At 35.9% G+C, this 16,397-nt stretch overlaps 1 protein-coding gene across 2 annotated transcripts in view; it reads right to left on the minus strand.

Moving 5' to 3' along the window:
• Positions 1-1,385: 1,385 nt before the first annotated feature.
• Positions 1,386-16,397, minus strand: part of NUP58 (nucleoporin 58) — a 48,082-nt gene continuing 33,070 nt past the window's right edge. The window contains exons 11-15 of one of the 2 annotated variants that reach the window (XM_084878781.1): positions 16,191-16,273; positions 12,388-12,589; positions 6,442-6,540; positions 4,638-4,733; positions 1,386-3,504 (exon numbers count right to left, since the gene is read on the minus strand). In XM_084878781.1, coding sequence (XP_084734907.1) covers positions 3,335-3,504; positions 4,638-4,733; positions 6,442-6,540; positions 12,388-12,589; positions 16,191-16,273 — 650 coding nt within the window. In that variant the 3' untranslated portion in view covers positions 1,386-3,334. The remainder of the gene's footprint in view (positions 3,505-4,637; positions 4,734-6,441; positions 6,541-12,387; positions 12,590-16,190; positions 16,274-16,397) is intronic. The other variant, XM_084878782.1, reaches the window with a different exon arrangement.

Genomic DNA, 16,397 nt, shown 5'->3' on the forward strand with positions numbered 1-16,397 from the left:
ATAAAAATGGACAAAGGGCCGAAACCGGTTTGGCTCAGTGGTAGAGCGTTGGTCTGCAGACTGAAAGGTCCCAGGTTCGATTCCAGTCAAGGGCATGTATCTTGGTTGCGGGTGCATCCCCAGTAGGGGGTGTGCAAGAGGCAGCTGGTCGATGTTTCTCTCATCGACGTTTCTAGCTCTCTCTCTCCCTTCCTCTCTGTAAAAAATCAATAAAATATATATTTTTTTAAATGGACAAAGGATATTAACATGCAAGTGAAAAATATTTATGTATTAAAAAGTTCAACCTCACAAGTACTTAAGATTAATAATATAGTTTAGAGTTTGCTGGAAAATGGGTGTTCAGACAAACTACAGGGGTATATATTTACAGCATTTTTGGAAGGCAATCTGACATTAAGACATATAACTTGTATGCGCTCTCAGCAATTCCTCTTCTGGAATCAACCGCAAAGAAATACTTAAGCATAAGCATCAAGAACCGTGTACAAGGATATTCACTGCGGCCTTTTCTATTTTATTGTGCACAGAATTTGAGCACTGGGGTGAGGGGAGTGTCCCCTCAGCCTGTCCTGCGCCCTCTTGCAGTCTAGAAGCCCTCGGGGATGTCCAACTGCCCCGGAGGTGGGAGGCTCCCACCACCACCACTGCACTTGTTAGCCCGGTTTTTGGCGCACTAACCACGAGGGGGCAGCACCTGTGTTGAGTGTTTGCTCCTAGTGGTCAGTGCACATCATTGCAACCAGTTGTTCTGTCATTCGGTCTATTTGCATATTAGCTTTTTATTATATAGGATACTGGAAAGAACCTAACTGCCTACCAACAGGTATTAGTTGGAATAAATTATTCTACATCCATGCTACAGAATAGTACATAAAAAATAAATCTGCAAGGACTGACAGGAAAAAGTTTATGATATAGCATTAAAAGGGGGGGAAAGCAAGTCACAGAATACATAAATTTTTAACCCATTTGTTAAAAAAGACAAAGAATCTAAGAGAATGAGAAAATGAGAGATGAAAAAAAAGAGAAATAGAATAACATGTTGAAAAAAAGTTCTTGGTGTTTTTTTTTGTTTGTTTGTTTGTTTTTTAAAGAGTCTAAAAGAATATATACCAAAAATAAAAAATAAATAAATAAAAATGAAAGAATATATACCAAACCATTAAGGAGTGAATACTCTGGGAAAGAAAGTGGAATTAGGACCTTGGGGTTGAAGGGGACTTTTATTTTTTACTCAAACTTACTTTCTGTATTCAGTCTTTATTAGTACATTTTTAAGGCAAGATGTACAAGTCTGTGAAAACACTAAAAACCGACCAAAGAGAATAAAAGAGCAACAATGAGAAAGTTACATGTTAGGAACAACTAACACCTACAAAGATTTAAAGCAACTGACACAATAAATTTTATTGTTTACTTGATGAAAGGCTCTGGACAAAGTGAAGACAATGGAGACAATGACATGTTAAAACTCCTATCTGAAACTGATCTATTACAAATTTCCAGCACATTAAAATGTAAAATATATAAAGAAAAAAACAAAAAATGTAAATATTTAGATTTTTGCAGTAAAAAAAAAAAAAAAAAGTTTGTTCTAATTGTGTATTTAATTCTGACAGTAATTCAAAACACAAAATCACATTTTCCTAACCTTCCTTAAAATCTGGCTCTGGAGATTGCAGTATTAGAGAAGAGTGCAAAATAAAAACAGCTTCAGAGCTTAGCATTTTCCTTATTTTAATGCATCAAGGTGCAAAAATTTCAGTTCTAAAAAGCCACATTCAGTTCAATTGCTATATGCAGATAAATAAAACAGATTTGACAATACTTTTATAATCAAACCCAACATTCTACTACAAGTATGTGTTTGTGTGTGCATGCATGTGTGTATACACACACATATTTATGTATTTATTTTAGAAAAAAGGTACCTTGGTGAAATGCTTCTGAAAATATTCGCTTAATGCACAGTATGTACAAAACCGTCTATATAAAAATTAAATTATTTTTAATGAAATTCCATGTTCATTAAAACATCCCGCCTGAAAACTGTAATTGAAAGATACATAGGTCTACCTAATGGTTTCTGTCTGAAATCATGGCCAAGGCCATTCTCTTTCCAAGGGCTCTCTTTTCACCCACTCTATGTCACTAGTACTAATAAAGACAAATATTACACAGATGCAACCTGACACGCCTATGTATTATTACCTGGAGCTGTTAAAACAGGGGAATAGTTTATAGTTGCTACAAAGAATACTTTTTTTTCCCTTAAAATATATTGTTTCTCTATTCCAAATTAAGCACTTACTTAAGACATTAAGAGGCTGATGAGCCGCTCCATTTGGTGTCAATATCAATAGCCCTATAGGAAAGAACTCTGTATTGGAATAGCTAGAAAAGTTGCCACTAAAATTATAGTGCATCCTTCACCTGCATAGAATCAATTTGGCTTAATAGCTCTTTGCTCCCAGAACACCAGTCTGGAGTTCAAATATGCTCTTGAAGTTTCATCTCAGATATGAAAAAAACATCTCATATAGCAATATGAGGACATATAGGATAATAAAACCTGTTAAAATCTGTTCAACAAATCTTACAGCATCCCTCAGCTAGAGTAGCTGCTAAAGGTTAAGGTGGGAAATGAGTATGGAAAAGTCTAGGGGCTTTGAGTAGGTCAAATATTTACAACAATAACCATTTCATTAAGTCTTTAAGCAAATAACTGCAATGACCTGATACCTCTAGCTCATCATCCTACAAGCACTGAGAATTTGAAGCTGCAAAGGTGAAAAATGGAATACCCTTAGAAAAGGGGAACAGTCTGAGGCAAAAGTTGTAGGTCTGTAAATATATATTTTATATGCACACACAATTGTGTGTATTCTGTATATATTTATATACATATTCACAAGATGCCCTGCAGTGTAGTTTAAAAGACCTTTATCAAGAAACCAACTGATTCGGTCCTAGAGTTCATACCACCTATATAAGAAACACAGGTGCATATATTCACATAATGTAAACTGTATCAACAAAAACATTGCTATTAACACAAGGTTCAAGAGGTGTTACCAACCAACGATGTAATCAGAACATTTCGTATACTGAGAATCAAAATAAAGAAAAATATACAACTGCTTTCAAATTCACAAGAAAAAAGAAGTTAACAGGGCAAATCAGAACAAAGTTAAAATTCCAGAGTAGGGAAAAATATCAAAACTTTTAGAAATATCTTGGTATGCAATTAAATTACTGCATCAATTTTAGAAAAATAGACTCAGAATAAATGACGGTGCAATGGATTCTCTCAACACTTCTACCCATATGTTTATCTTTTTCCTCTTTTGTTTCCAGCTGGAGGTTTCTTCAACTGAAGAAGTTGTCCTCCGGTTCCAAAACCTGCAGAGGCAGGATTGGACACCCCAAATGTCAAACCAGCTGATGCCGTGATGCCAGGATTGCTGAAGTTAAACCCAGATGTACTTGAGCTGCCAAAGCCTTATGGTTAGGGAAAAGAATATTCATATCAGAAGTTAAGTCACAAAAACAAATATAAAAAGTGCGGATGAGAGGCAAAGTTCTAGCTACAAGAATATATAATCTATAGAAATAGTACCTATCATATGGCCCTAAATTTCTAACACAAAATTTTATAAGAAAACAATTTTAAAAATAGCTAAGTGGCACCAATAGGGACAGCAGTTAGTCACCCAGGTCAAAAGAGAAGTGTTAGTACAAATAACTAAAATTGCCACTTTCCTGGGAATTCAATATGCCAAGGTGCCTTCCTTCTCAGCTCCTCCAGAAACATTTTATCAACATGTTAAAGATACTTTCACAACATTTGGACCCACGCTTGAGAAAACAACAACCCACAATTTTTAGCACAATACACCACCAAGTAATACCTATTGTTTTGATTTTGTAAGAACCCTGTGTAATTAAGAGCAAATACTATTACTGTCTAGTTAACATATTTATAATTCTGATACCACTGAATTCTACTATCTTACTCTGTTGAAACTGTATATTTTAGACGCTATTTAATATTAAATAGAATTCGCTTCAAATTTCCTCAATTTCAACACAATTTAACTGACATTACATCATTAATTAGACCTACTTTTTATCACTGAATGTTGCACATAAAAAATAAGTCATTATTTACAAATATACAGAAAATGCAAAGTAGAGAGTTTTTGGAATTTTTTACTGGAAGAGTTAGAAGATTATATCTATTTCAAAAAACGAACAAGGAAGCCAATTGTAAGATGGAATGTAATAACTAAAGATCTTAATTAAAACTTAAAACCCAAATGGGTTCATTTTTATAATAATGAAGAAAACTGTTTAATCATAAAACTAGTCTTTGGGTTCAAAGAATCTCTTAGTTAAGAAAGGACATAATTATTGATTTTATCAAACTAGTTAAGTGTTGTTAGAAATATTTTATAAACCCGACATTTAGCTTATGAGATAAAGCTGTATGATTAGGCTTGCATACATCTTCCAGAGAACAGAATCTAAGCCAGGGATCTTTTTTGGGTATTGGAAATAACAATACTTATGCTTTTAAATGAAATACTTTGTACCATAAAATTTGTCTGAAATTCAGACTGAAACACACAAACCTGCACTAAGACTTCCTGAGGGTTTATTTGTTGTTCCAAATCCAAATGTGGAGGCCCCTGTGGTGCTGCATCCAAAACCAGAGCTAGTTCCAAATCCTAGTGGAAGGGCAATAGAGAAATATACAATGGCATGTAAAACACAGGTTAAAGGATACTAAAAAGTAAAACCCCAAATTATCAAAAGGTCTAATAAATACAGTGTTGAAAACATATAGCCTTATGAAGGATATCTGCTATTTACACCTTTGCCTAAGACTTCTTGGGAAAGAACCAGATGAATTCTGAAATAAAACATTTATATGTATTTAGACTAAGTTTATGACCTATTAGTAATTTTTTTTTTTTTTTAAGATCCTTTCCAATGAACTAGAAATTTTAGTAATCATTCAAGCATGATTTTAGTCAAACAGAAATAAACAGATCTACTTGGGGATATTTCATTATGAAGGAAAAAAAGGTTACATTTATAATAAGCATGACATTCATAGTAATTTAAACACAGAGTACTGCAAGGTGATTTTACTCTGCTTTTTTACCCAAACATTTTCACTTTGCCATTGAAAAAGTGCGTAACTACATAATAATAATAGGCTGTTACCATAGCATCAACGAATGTAATGAGAAAATGGGAGGGGAACCATCATGTTTTGTCTTAGTAATAGGATACTCACAATTTAAAAAATATTTTTCATTATATAAATCCCAAGAGATTTTGCTAGAAGACTCATTTTCATTCTGCTAAAAGCCAAGTGCTTAAAAAAATTTTCAAATTCTTTTTAGGCTACTTTATAATCTAAAATATTGAGTTTGATAGTCTTACTGCCTCTAACTCTAAGAAATATGATGGCAAATTGGATTATAGACAGTAAGAATTATGCTATTATAATTCTAGTAATTCCTAATAAGGTCTACTAAATAAAGTCATAATAGCTTATAAACGTCCCCTCTTATGATGATACTAGAGGCCCGATGCATGAAATTCATGCAAGAGGCGGCCTTCCTTCTCCGGCTGCGGCACCAGCTTCCCTCTGGCACCCGGGACCTGGGCTGCCCTCACAGCCCCGCTTCATTCAGGTTGTCCAGAGGACGTATGGAAGAAGTTTGGTCTAATTAGCTTATTACCTTTTTATTATTATAGATGTACAGTTTAGTGGAAATAATGAAACCTTATTCATTATATGACAATGTGCTCCATAAAACACAATCAATTTTCAATCATCCAGATCAGGTAATTATGAATGCATTTGTATTTAGCATGTTTTTGCAGACTTACCTTACTAATTAGAATTAACTTATGAAACTATTAAAATAAATGCAATTGCTATGTATACAAATATGTGCATAGGCAAATATACCAAAAGAAGTTGAGCTGTTCAAATATACAATTAAATTATTTCCCCATTTAAAATGTCCGTTTTCAGAAAAAGGTAATGATTAGGTGACTGTATGATTAGGTGACAGAAGTAGTTTGGACTCCAAATTATGTTAAGACTATTAATTTTTTTAAGTTAAATTTATTGAAACTAAATAATTTTCAAGTTCACATTTTAGCATATCGCGTTGAATATAAGACCATCCCTGCCATTTAATTTTAATACTTTTTAATATTCACTATTCACAGATAAAATGATTTCTTAGGTTGTAAGTATAATATTAGACAGCACAGATTATGTTTGGAGAATGGTTTTTGGTATATGGAAACTTAACTTCCAAAATAGTAGATCCTCTTAGAAATTTTTTACAGGCTAGTATCAATTCAAATGTATAATAGTGTAATGCAATTATTAGAAAAGTTAAAGTGTACCTCCAAGGTTTGAAGAACCTAAGCCACTTGATTGCAAGCCAGTGCCAATACCTGAGCCGAATGGCGTTCCAAAACTAACTCCCAGAGATGGCTGTGGCCCTGGTATAAAAAAAAATAAAAAAAATGGGAGGGGGAAAAACAAATTTGCCTTACTCTTTCAAGATTAAAGTTTTAAGAAATTGTTTTTAAAATGAACAGTAATAACTTGAAACAAATTCTATTTGCTAAACTTAGTTTTCAGGATGTCTCCCCAGCCTAATTTATTTGTCTCAACTGATTTACTTATCCCCCAATTTTTTTTTAAATTAACTAGTTCACACTAGACAATTAAGAGGTTACTGCACTGAAAGATGAATGTTAGTTTAACCTGTTAAATAATTTGAAATCTTTAATGTATTGTAAATTACAGTTCTTTCATAGTTTTTAGAATTATTTTAGATCTCCCCACTTGCTTTCTGATAAAATTAGTTGGTGTAATCAGTAAAGGTTTTTTACTTTTTTTCTTTTGAAAACAAGCTCCTTTCATTAGAGTCAAGTCTCAATTGATGAAAAGAGACTGAGGCTAACATGGCAAAACTATCATGTTACTTCATAAGAGTAAGTACCCAAAAAACTAGGCATGATCTTTTTAATGAAATATAAATCATATATATACAGTAAGTAGATAAAAAACAAGACAGTGTTTTATTTTATTAAATTTATTGTTCATTTTAAAGCAAATCAATTACACAGTAACATGACAATTCCAAATTGTTCACAAAAAGTGATAATTAAGTCCTATTGTTAAGCTCTGTGCTACATTACACCACTTATCACCTGATTAAATAAGATAGATAATGAACATTTACAAAGGCACTGCTGTGTACCTTGACAGATTCAATACATTCAAGATTTCAATTCAGAATTTCTTTGCAACATTTTGGAAAATGTACTCAGATGCAGATTAGTCATCCTTTTCCCATTTGTTACTTGAAAGACTTTAGCTGAGTTTGTTTGGCAAGAATAGCATTAAACTTGCCTCTCATTTTTAACTATATCCTTTTAAAACTAAGCAGACTACAAAAATCTAAAAATCTCTCATTTGATAAATAATTTATGAAACTATTCAATAAATTTCATAGTACAATCTTCAGTCTTGTCTTTTTCAAGCACAGTGATCAGTGCATCTCAAAGTTGAGGGATCTGCCAAAGTAATATACAGATTAAAATTTAAAATTTTCAAAGAATTCAAAGCCTTCAAGTTGTTCAATGAATGAGGTTTGTATATTCAAAAGGTAGTGTAAATTAATAAAGCATTAAAAAGAAAACTGAAGAACTACATTTTGCCACTCTGGGACAAAAACTGGACTTTTCAAATAGTTTCCACCCAGAAAATAAAAAATAAGAACTAACAGCAGCCAGAATTCTCATACTACTATTAAAAAATAAATTAAAAAAAACTTTTAAAAATTTACACCCAGTTTGAGATCAATTTGAGAATAAAATACTGATGAGCAGCTCTTTTGTAAAATGTTACTATAGGAAAAAGAAACTAAGCATATTAACTCTTATTTATAACAAAAATACTATGTAGAAATCACATGTCCAGTTTCTTTAACATTGAGAGACTTAAGTGTCACATATTAATAGGAGGCACTGCTGGTGGAAGACCCTAAAGAATAATGCACACCACAGCCCTCAGCCCTACAAGTCATAAGAGTTACTCAAATAGCATGCTTTTTATTGAGAGAAGGTCTATTTTTAAGAGCAACTCTAATCATTGATATTCAGGATGTAGGTAACAAAGAACTCTAAAGATGACAAGACTTTCCATTGCACAACAGGTACATGATATTTTGAGTTTTGTACCTTCACACAAATTCTGAAGGCAACATTATTTATAAAACTAGTAGGCAAATGTATAACATTTTTAATAGTTTAAGACTCATAATAAATATCTCCCATGCCAAAGTATTAGCATATATATTATACTTTGGCCAGCATATAAATTAGTTTCATTATTAGCAAGCAGAATCTAAATCCCTCAGGCAAAAGTTACGTAAACAATTCAAGAAGTTTGTTTTGAAATCTGAATACTCATTCAATGAGAGGCTCTTAGTGCCATAAACAAAACCAAGTTAGTAGTAATATATTCCAATGATTGCCCAAAGTGAAATCTTCATGTAGAGTAACATTTTACAAAAGTTATGGTATAATATACTCACACACAACAAAATCAAGTTTAATACTGTTAATTCATATTTTCCAGAATAAGTTCTACCTTTTAAAAAGTAAAATTGCATTCATAGGAAAAGGACTAAAGTGCTAAAATTTTTAATAATTTTCACTGACCACTCAAAAACACCTAATGTAATTTGGTCATATTCTAAAATAAGTCATATCTTAAAATAATAATATTTCTAAAAAAAACCACAAAAATGCCTTTCCCCAATTTGAAAATTTTCCCTTACTGATTTAATAGGGAATGTTCCTTTGGTTATAAAATACAACAAAAATCATAAAACCACAGGAAACTAAAACAAAATACTTAGTCTCCTATTTAATACTACATCTTAAATGTCCAAACCTACACTAACAGCTAGAAAGTAGGAATTCCTACCAAAACATCTCAGCACTCCTTGAAAACAGCAGCTAAGTCACACGAGAAAAGTCTTATTTATGTAAACATCAAGAACTTTCAAAAGTGTCAAAACACAACAGCAAAACTTAATCCCAGCACATTAGCTTAAAACAATCTACCCTAAATTAAAATTATACTGAAAAAAGCCTAATGTAAATCTTAAGCTTTTAAAGAGGCTTCAGAAATACCGGTGGGTAGAAAAGTGTACTCAAACTCTACTAGCTTGTAATTTACCCATGTATTCATGCTTATTTCATACATAAATAGCCTGCTGGTTTTTCCTCAATTCTCTTCAGCCTTCAGAAGCAATTAAGCATAAATCACACAAATCTAAATCCTGTTACATTTTAATTAAAAAGCATCGAAGAATGATCAAGAAGTCACTTAAGTGCATACCTTCACATCAAAGACAGACAACACAAAAACCACCTTCACAAGGTAGTAGCCCAAGAAGCTCTCTGCTTTTTTACATTAATGAAGTCAAGATTCCATATGCAAATAAGAGCAAAATGCCTCTAACAACTCAAATTCTGTACAGATCAACAGTGATATATAAAAATAGCACACAAGCTTTATCTGGCTTCATCTAGATGGTTTTTAAAAACCTGTTACTGGTATTTAAAAAGAATTCGTCAGAGTCACAGGACCGAGAAATAGTAGTTTGCATAATGCAATTAATAGAGGTGTTTCTAAACAGGGTGTAAAATAAAAACATTATCTAACAGACTTCATAAATCTTGCTACAGTGGTAGCATGACTAAAATAACTAATATCTTAATGGGGAGAAAGCCTTAAAGAATGGACTATGGAGCCTGGTAGACCTTTAGAAAAACAAAAGGGAAAAAGAAAAAATGAAAAACTGTTGTTATGATTGTTCAGCTTCTCAGTTCTAAAAATTCATACAACTCAAAATGAAAACACTGTAAGACTTTTTAGGTTGATAAATTACAATTCCTACCATCTGATTAAAAAATCCTTGTGGGTTTCAAAACTGCAGGGAACAGAGAAAACAGTCAGTTCCCCCAAAGTCTGACAAAAGTCACAGACAAAATTAAAGCATATGAGACAACTAGAGGCCCAGTACACAAAATTTGTGCAGGGGGAGGAGGGTGTCTTTCAGCCCAACCTGTCCTGTACCCTCTCCAATCTGGGACCCCTCAAGGAATGTCCAACTGCCTACCGGAATCGGGCCTAAACAGGCAGTTGGACATCCCTCTCATTACAATCCAGGACTGCTGGCTCCCAACTGCTTGCCTGCCTGCCTGCCTTCCTGATTGCCCCTAACCACTTCTGCCTGCCAGCCTGATCACCCCCTAACCACTCCCCTTCCAGCCTAATTGATGCCTAACTGCTCCCCCATAGGCCTAGTCACCCCCAACTGCCCTCCCCTGCTGGCCATCTGTGTCCACATGGGGGCAGCCATCTTGTGTGTTGGAGTGATGGTCAATATGCATATTATCCTTTTATTAGATAGGATGGCTCCTCAACATGATTACTCTAAATTAGGGGTGTCGAACTCAATCAGAGAAGGGGCCAAAATCTAAAATCCAGCCTAAATCGCGGGCCGAATGGTTTACTGAACAGTCATAAACTGACAATGTCATAAACTGACAGCGGAGTGCAGTGATGACAGCGCGGTGTGGGCCACATTGCAAGGCCTGGCAGGCTGGATTTGGCCCGCGGGCCTTGTGTTTGACACATGTGCTCTAAATTAAGCTACATTCCCCATCACCACAGAGAGCAAAGACCATACCTATAATACTGTTTATCTTTGTATCCCCAGAACCTAGCACATAATAGGCAATCATATTTAGAGAAATGAACATGTATCTTCATATATCCATAAGCCCAAAATGTATTAATGAAAACCTACAAACCTAACTTAGAATGGAAATTCTTTATGTGTAAGAAACACTTATCCAAACCTATGCTTATCTGATCTACTTTAGGACTGATATTGGCTCTAAAAAGTAAATTAGGGCTATGGTTGGTCTGATTAATTGGTTAAAGAATCATGAGAACTGAGGATCATAATTATGGGGTTGAGAGGGATTCAATCCCAAAATGATTTTTTCCTCCATAACTTGAAGATGCAACCCTACCTTCCAGTCAGAGAGGGAATACTATACAGTGCTTCTGTGAGCCACTATTCACATGGGTCCAGCCATGGAATGTGGAGGGATGTGAGAGGCAAAAATCCACCGGCAGCCTTTTACTGATGGGAAGTCAATTCTGTCATCTCCAAATGTGAAGAACAATTTTTTAAACTGCCAATAATGAGAAACAGGGAATGCTTCCCTGTAGAGGCAGCCTGAATGCAATCTACATAACTTTTTCTTTTTACTTATTTTGTACTATAATTTACTACTGGAATATATGGAACTCTCAGTAGGATACATGCTACAGAATAGTAGGCTTTACTAAAAAAAAAAAAATGTATGAATGAATAAAAAAAAAACAACTCAATATCCATTAAGACTGTATTTTTCTATACTAAGTTTTCAAGCTTAACAAGAAAGGAACTTCAGTAGTAAAAGACAAGTAGCAATCTCCGAAAGACTCAGGACCAAACTAAACACTGCAGAACTGACCACAAATACGATTCTCTCTAAAAGTGGAATTATACCAAGGACTAAAATAATCTACATTCCAGTATCTCACAAATGACTTATATCTGCTCAACTTTCTATTCACATTTATTAATGTGCAATACAGAGCATCTCAAAACATCTTTTTTCTGCTCTTGCTTTGTTCATTTTGAAAATGCATAAACAAGTTTAGCATATACTTTCTTCCAAATTTGATTTAGAGGGCCTGTATTCTTTCTTGTTATTATACATATAAACAAAAGTATTGGCCTTCAACACACCTTAAGTCAATAAAAACAGACTTCATCCTGAATATTAGTATTCTGTAATCACTATGTATGAAGAAATAAGAATGCACCATATATCAGTATCATACATGAAAACTGCAATGTATGGCTGGATTATCTGACTTTAAATAAATGATACAATCACAATTTTAGAATCTATTACTTCTAAATGTAATTCAGTAGTGAAACACCATGTTCTAAAGGGTATTTATAGCAATACAGCAAATAACATTAAGTAAATTCACAATATTCAATATCTCATTGCTATATAATTATTGCTAAGACTACCCTGCGTTTATCAGGTATGTTTATAATTGTGTCCATCACAATTTTTAGATTGTATTGTATTCATAGAAATTTCTTCAGTGCTAACACAAGGAAGACTTATAAAAATGCACATAAATATTCTGCATTTTAACAGTAAGAAGCTATAACTTGAATGCATTCAGACCTGTAGCAGGCTGTTGCTGCTGTGTAAGTGTTGCAGCCATGGCTACGGCTGCTGCATTTGGAATGGTGCTGAAAGGGGTGGGTCCAGTAGTAACTCTGGGGGCATTCTGCCACTTCTTGACTTCTGCTCGCCTGGCTTCAAACACATCTACAGCATCTCCCAAGAACATCTTTCTGTAGCCAAGGTACTGTTCCTTGAGCACCTACAAGAATGAATAAAGAAAAGGTTAATGAAGCTTTGTGTTGATTTTGGTAATATGTGAATGAATATATGAAACTAGAGACCTGGTGCACGAAATTCGTGCACGAGGGGGGAGGGGGGCGGTGTGTGTCCCTGAGCCCAGCCTGCACCCTCTGCAATCTGGGACCACTCGGGGGACCTGGCGTAAACCAGCAGTCAGACATCCCTTTCACAATCTGGGACTGCTGGCTCCTAACCATTCTGCCTTCCAGCTTGATAGCCCCCTAACTGCTCCCCTGCTGGCCTGATTGACGCCTAACTGCTCCCCTGCCGGTATGATTGTTCCCAACTGCCCTCCTCTGCCAGTCCGATCACCTCCAACTGCCCTCCCCTGCTGGCCCAATCACCCTTAACTGCCTTCCCCTGTGGGGCTGAGGAACACTCAGCTAGGGGACTCCAGCTGGAAGAAAAAGGGCTAAGGAGGCTAGGCACCGCCAATCTTGTGGCTGTGGGTGCCGTCATTTTGTGAGGTCCAGGAAGCGCAGAGAACCCCAAACAAAAGTATCCAAAGAGGATCACACCAAGACACATCATAATAAAAATGCCAAGGGCAGCCGAAACCGGTTTGGCTCAGTGGATAGAGTGTCGGTCTGTGGACTGAAAGGTCCCAGGTTCGATTCCGGTCAAGGGCATGTACATTGGTTGCAGGCACATCCCCGGTGGGGGCTGTGCAGGAGAAGCTGGTCGATATTTCTCTCTCATCGACATTTCTAGCTCTCTATCCCTCCCCCTTCCTCTCTGTGGAAAATCAATAAAATTAAAAAATTAAAAAATGCCAAGGGCAAAAGACAAAGAGAGAATATTAAAAGCAGCAAGAGAAAAACAGTTACCAACAAGAGAGCACCCATATGATTGTCAGCAGATTTCTCAAGAGAAACTATGCAGGCCAGAAGGGAGTGGCAAGAAATATTCAAAGTGATGAACACCAGGCCCGGAGCAGCCAGGCCCAGAGCAGCCGGGTTGGGAGCAGGCAGGCCGGGAGTGGCCAGGCCCGGAGCAGCCGGGCCCGAAACAGCCGGGTCGGAAGCAGCCAGGCCCAGAGCAGCAGCATCCAGGCCCCAAGTAGCAGCGGCAAGACCCGGAGCAGCTGGTTGTGGAGTGGCCCGGAGCAACAGAGGCCAGGCCTGAAGCAGCCGGGCCCGGAACAGCTCACTCCTCGCCTGCCCCCGCCCCAAGGCTGCCTCTCAGACATGGCTGGAAACTTTTGGGGGAACTTGAGGGTCTGCTGAATCAAGTGATGAAGGCTTAGATCTGGAAGAGTTGAGTTGTTGTAGCGCTGGGGTGTTGATCTGTGAGTGCCTTGTGTGGGGTCTGGATGAGGTTGGTTGATCTATTTGGAAGTGTCTTTTGTGTGAAATGTATCCTTGGGCATGTGGAGTTATTATTGATTTGAGAAAATGCTATGATATTGATTTACTACCTGAAAAATTTAAAGTTCTGAAAGTTTAAGGTCTCTTGCCAAAAAGAGGTTTTAAAGCTAACACCTTAATTTTAATGGAGAAAGGGGAGGACAAGCCCTTCCCAACCAGAACAGGTAATCCAATTCCAGCCAGCAGCTATCTTTTTTTTTTTTAAAATATATATTTTATTGATTTTGTACAGATAGGAAGAGAGAGAGATAGAGTTAGAAACATCGATGAGAGAGTCAATGATTAGCTGCCTCTTGCACACCCTCTACTGGGGATATGCCCGCAACCAAGGTACATGCCCTTGACCGGAATCGAACCCGGGACCCTTCAGTCCCCAAGCCAAGCTCTATCTATTGAGCCAAACTGGTCCTGGCCAGCAGCTATCTTTAAACAATGTGTTCATTTACATTTGAATGGCTATGCCTTTTGATAGCCAAAGGGCAAGTTTAAATGTAAACAAGTTTGCTTCTCAGTTCCCAGGGCAGAAAAAACAAGATTTAAAATTATTAGATTTCAAAATTTATTCTAAAAAATATAGAAGTTTATTAATTTAAAAACAACAACAACAACAAAAAAAAAAACAAAACAAGGAAATTAAAAAACCTGATGAGCCGAAACCAGTTTGGCTCAGTGGGTAGAGCGTTGGTTTGCGAACTGAAAGGTCCTGGGTTCCATTCCAGTCTAGGGCATGTACGTTGGTTGCGGGCACATCCCCAGTATGGGTTGTGCAAGAGGCAGCTGGTCGATGTTTTCTCTCATTGATGTTTCTAGCTCTCTATCGCTCTCACTACCTCTCTGTAAAAATTCAATAAAATATATTTTAAAAATAAATAAATAATAAAAATAAAAAACCTGATGAACAATATTAACTGTTGATTATAATAGAATCAGAGATACGGGAGGGGAGTGGACTGACAATTCTCGAGGAAAAGGGAAGTGGTGGATGCGGGAAGAGACTGAACATAAACTGTGCACCTATGGATGAGGACAATGGGGGGTGGGGAAAGGGCAGAGGGTGGAGTGGGAACCTGGTGGAGAGGAGCAATGGAGGGGAGAAAAAATGAGGATCAATTGTAATAATATGAACAATAAAGATTGATTTAAAAAAACAAAAACAAAAAAACAACAACAAAGTGATGAACAATAAGAACCTACAGCCAAGATTACTTTACCCAGCAAAGCTATCATTCAGAATTTAAAGTCAGATAAAGAGCTTCAGAGATAAGAAATGGCTAAAGGAATTCACTACCATCAAATGTGAAAGGTATTCTTTAAGAAGAGGAAGAAGAAAAAGGTAAAGATAAAATTATGAACAACAAATACATATCTATCAACAAGTGAATATAAAAACCAAGTGAATAAAAAATCTGATGAACAGAATAAACTGGTGAATAAAATAGAATCAGGTGCATAGAGAGTGGACTGACAATTCTCAGGGGGGAAATGGGTATGAGGGGTGCGGAAGAGATTGGACAAAAACAGTATATCTATGGATGAGTACAGGGGTGGGGGGTAAGGGCAGAGTGTGGGGTGGGAACTGGGTGGAGGGGAGCAATGGGGGGGGAAAAGAGGAACAATTGTAATCTGAATAAAGATTTATTTTAAAAAATTTTTAAAAAATACGCAAAATAACCTGATATCAGTCATGATTTTATATAATTCATAATTAATGTATAATTTTGTTAAACGTCATTGAGCCTCACTGGATCAGGTAATTTAAGGCTGTTTCAACAAATTGTCTCATGAAAATATTTTTAAAAACACCTCTTGTGAGGTTTCTATAAGAAGTCCAGAAATCTAATGCAGCTGAAAATAAATGGCAAACAGCAAATCTGATCATGGAAAATCCTTTGGTTTTTGAGAATATATATTTTTAAAAAAAGAGTGCTCAAAATTTCATGTAAGGGAGTTTTCAGCCCAGCCGGTGTGGCTCAGTGGTGAGCACTGATCCATGAACCAGGAGATTAATTGCTTGTGGGGCGTAAAGGAGGCAGCAGATAAAAGTTTCTCTCTCAGCAATGATGTTTCTCTCTCTCTCTGAAATCAACAAAAACATATTTATAAAAAAAACAAACATTCTTTTGTCCCAGAAGTGAACAAATAATCCACTTGAGTCTAGATATCCAGAAAGATAAACTGGCAATAAAAACTTACCTTTACATTTTCATGAATAGATTGAAGTTGTGCAGCTAAAGCTACAAATGTCTGATAAATTTTCTGCATAGCCATTGACAAATCTGTAAGAGAAAATTTTATTACCACACAAATATATACGATCAGTATTAGTTTTCTATTTTTGAGTCGAATTTTTGGTATAGTTAATGTGTAGAAGGAAAAAAAAAAACAAAAAACTACATCAGT

The sequence above is a fragment of the Pipistrellus hanaki genome (assembly GCF_964339955.1).
Source record: "Pipistrellus hanaki genome assembly, chromosome: 3".
Lineage (NCBI taxonomy): Eukaryota > Metazoa > Chordata > Mammalia > Chiroptera > Vespertilionidae > Pipistrellus > Pipistrellus hanaki.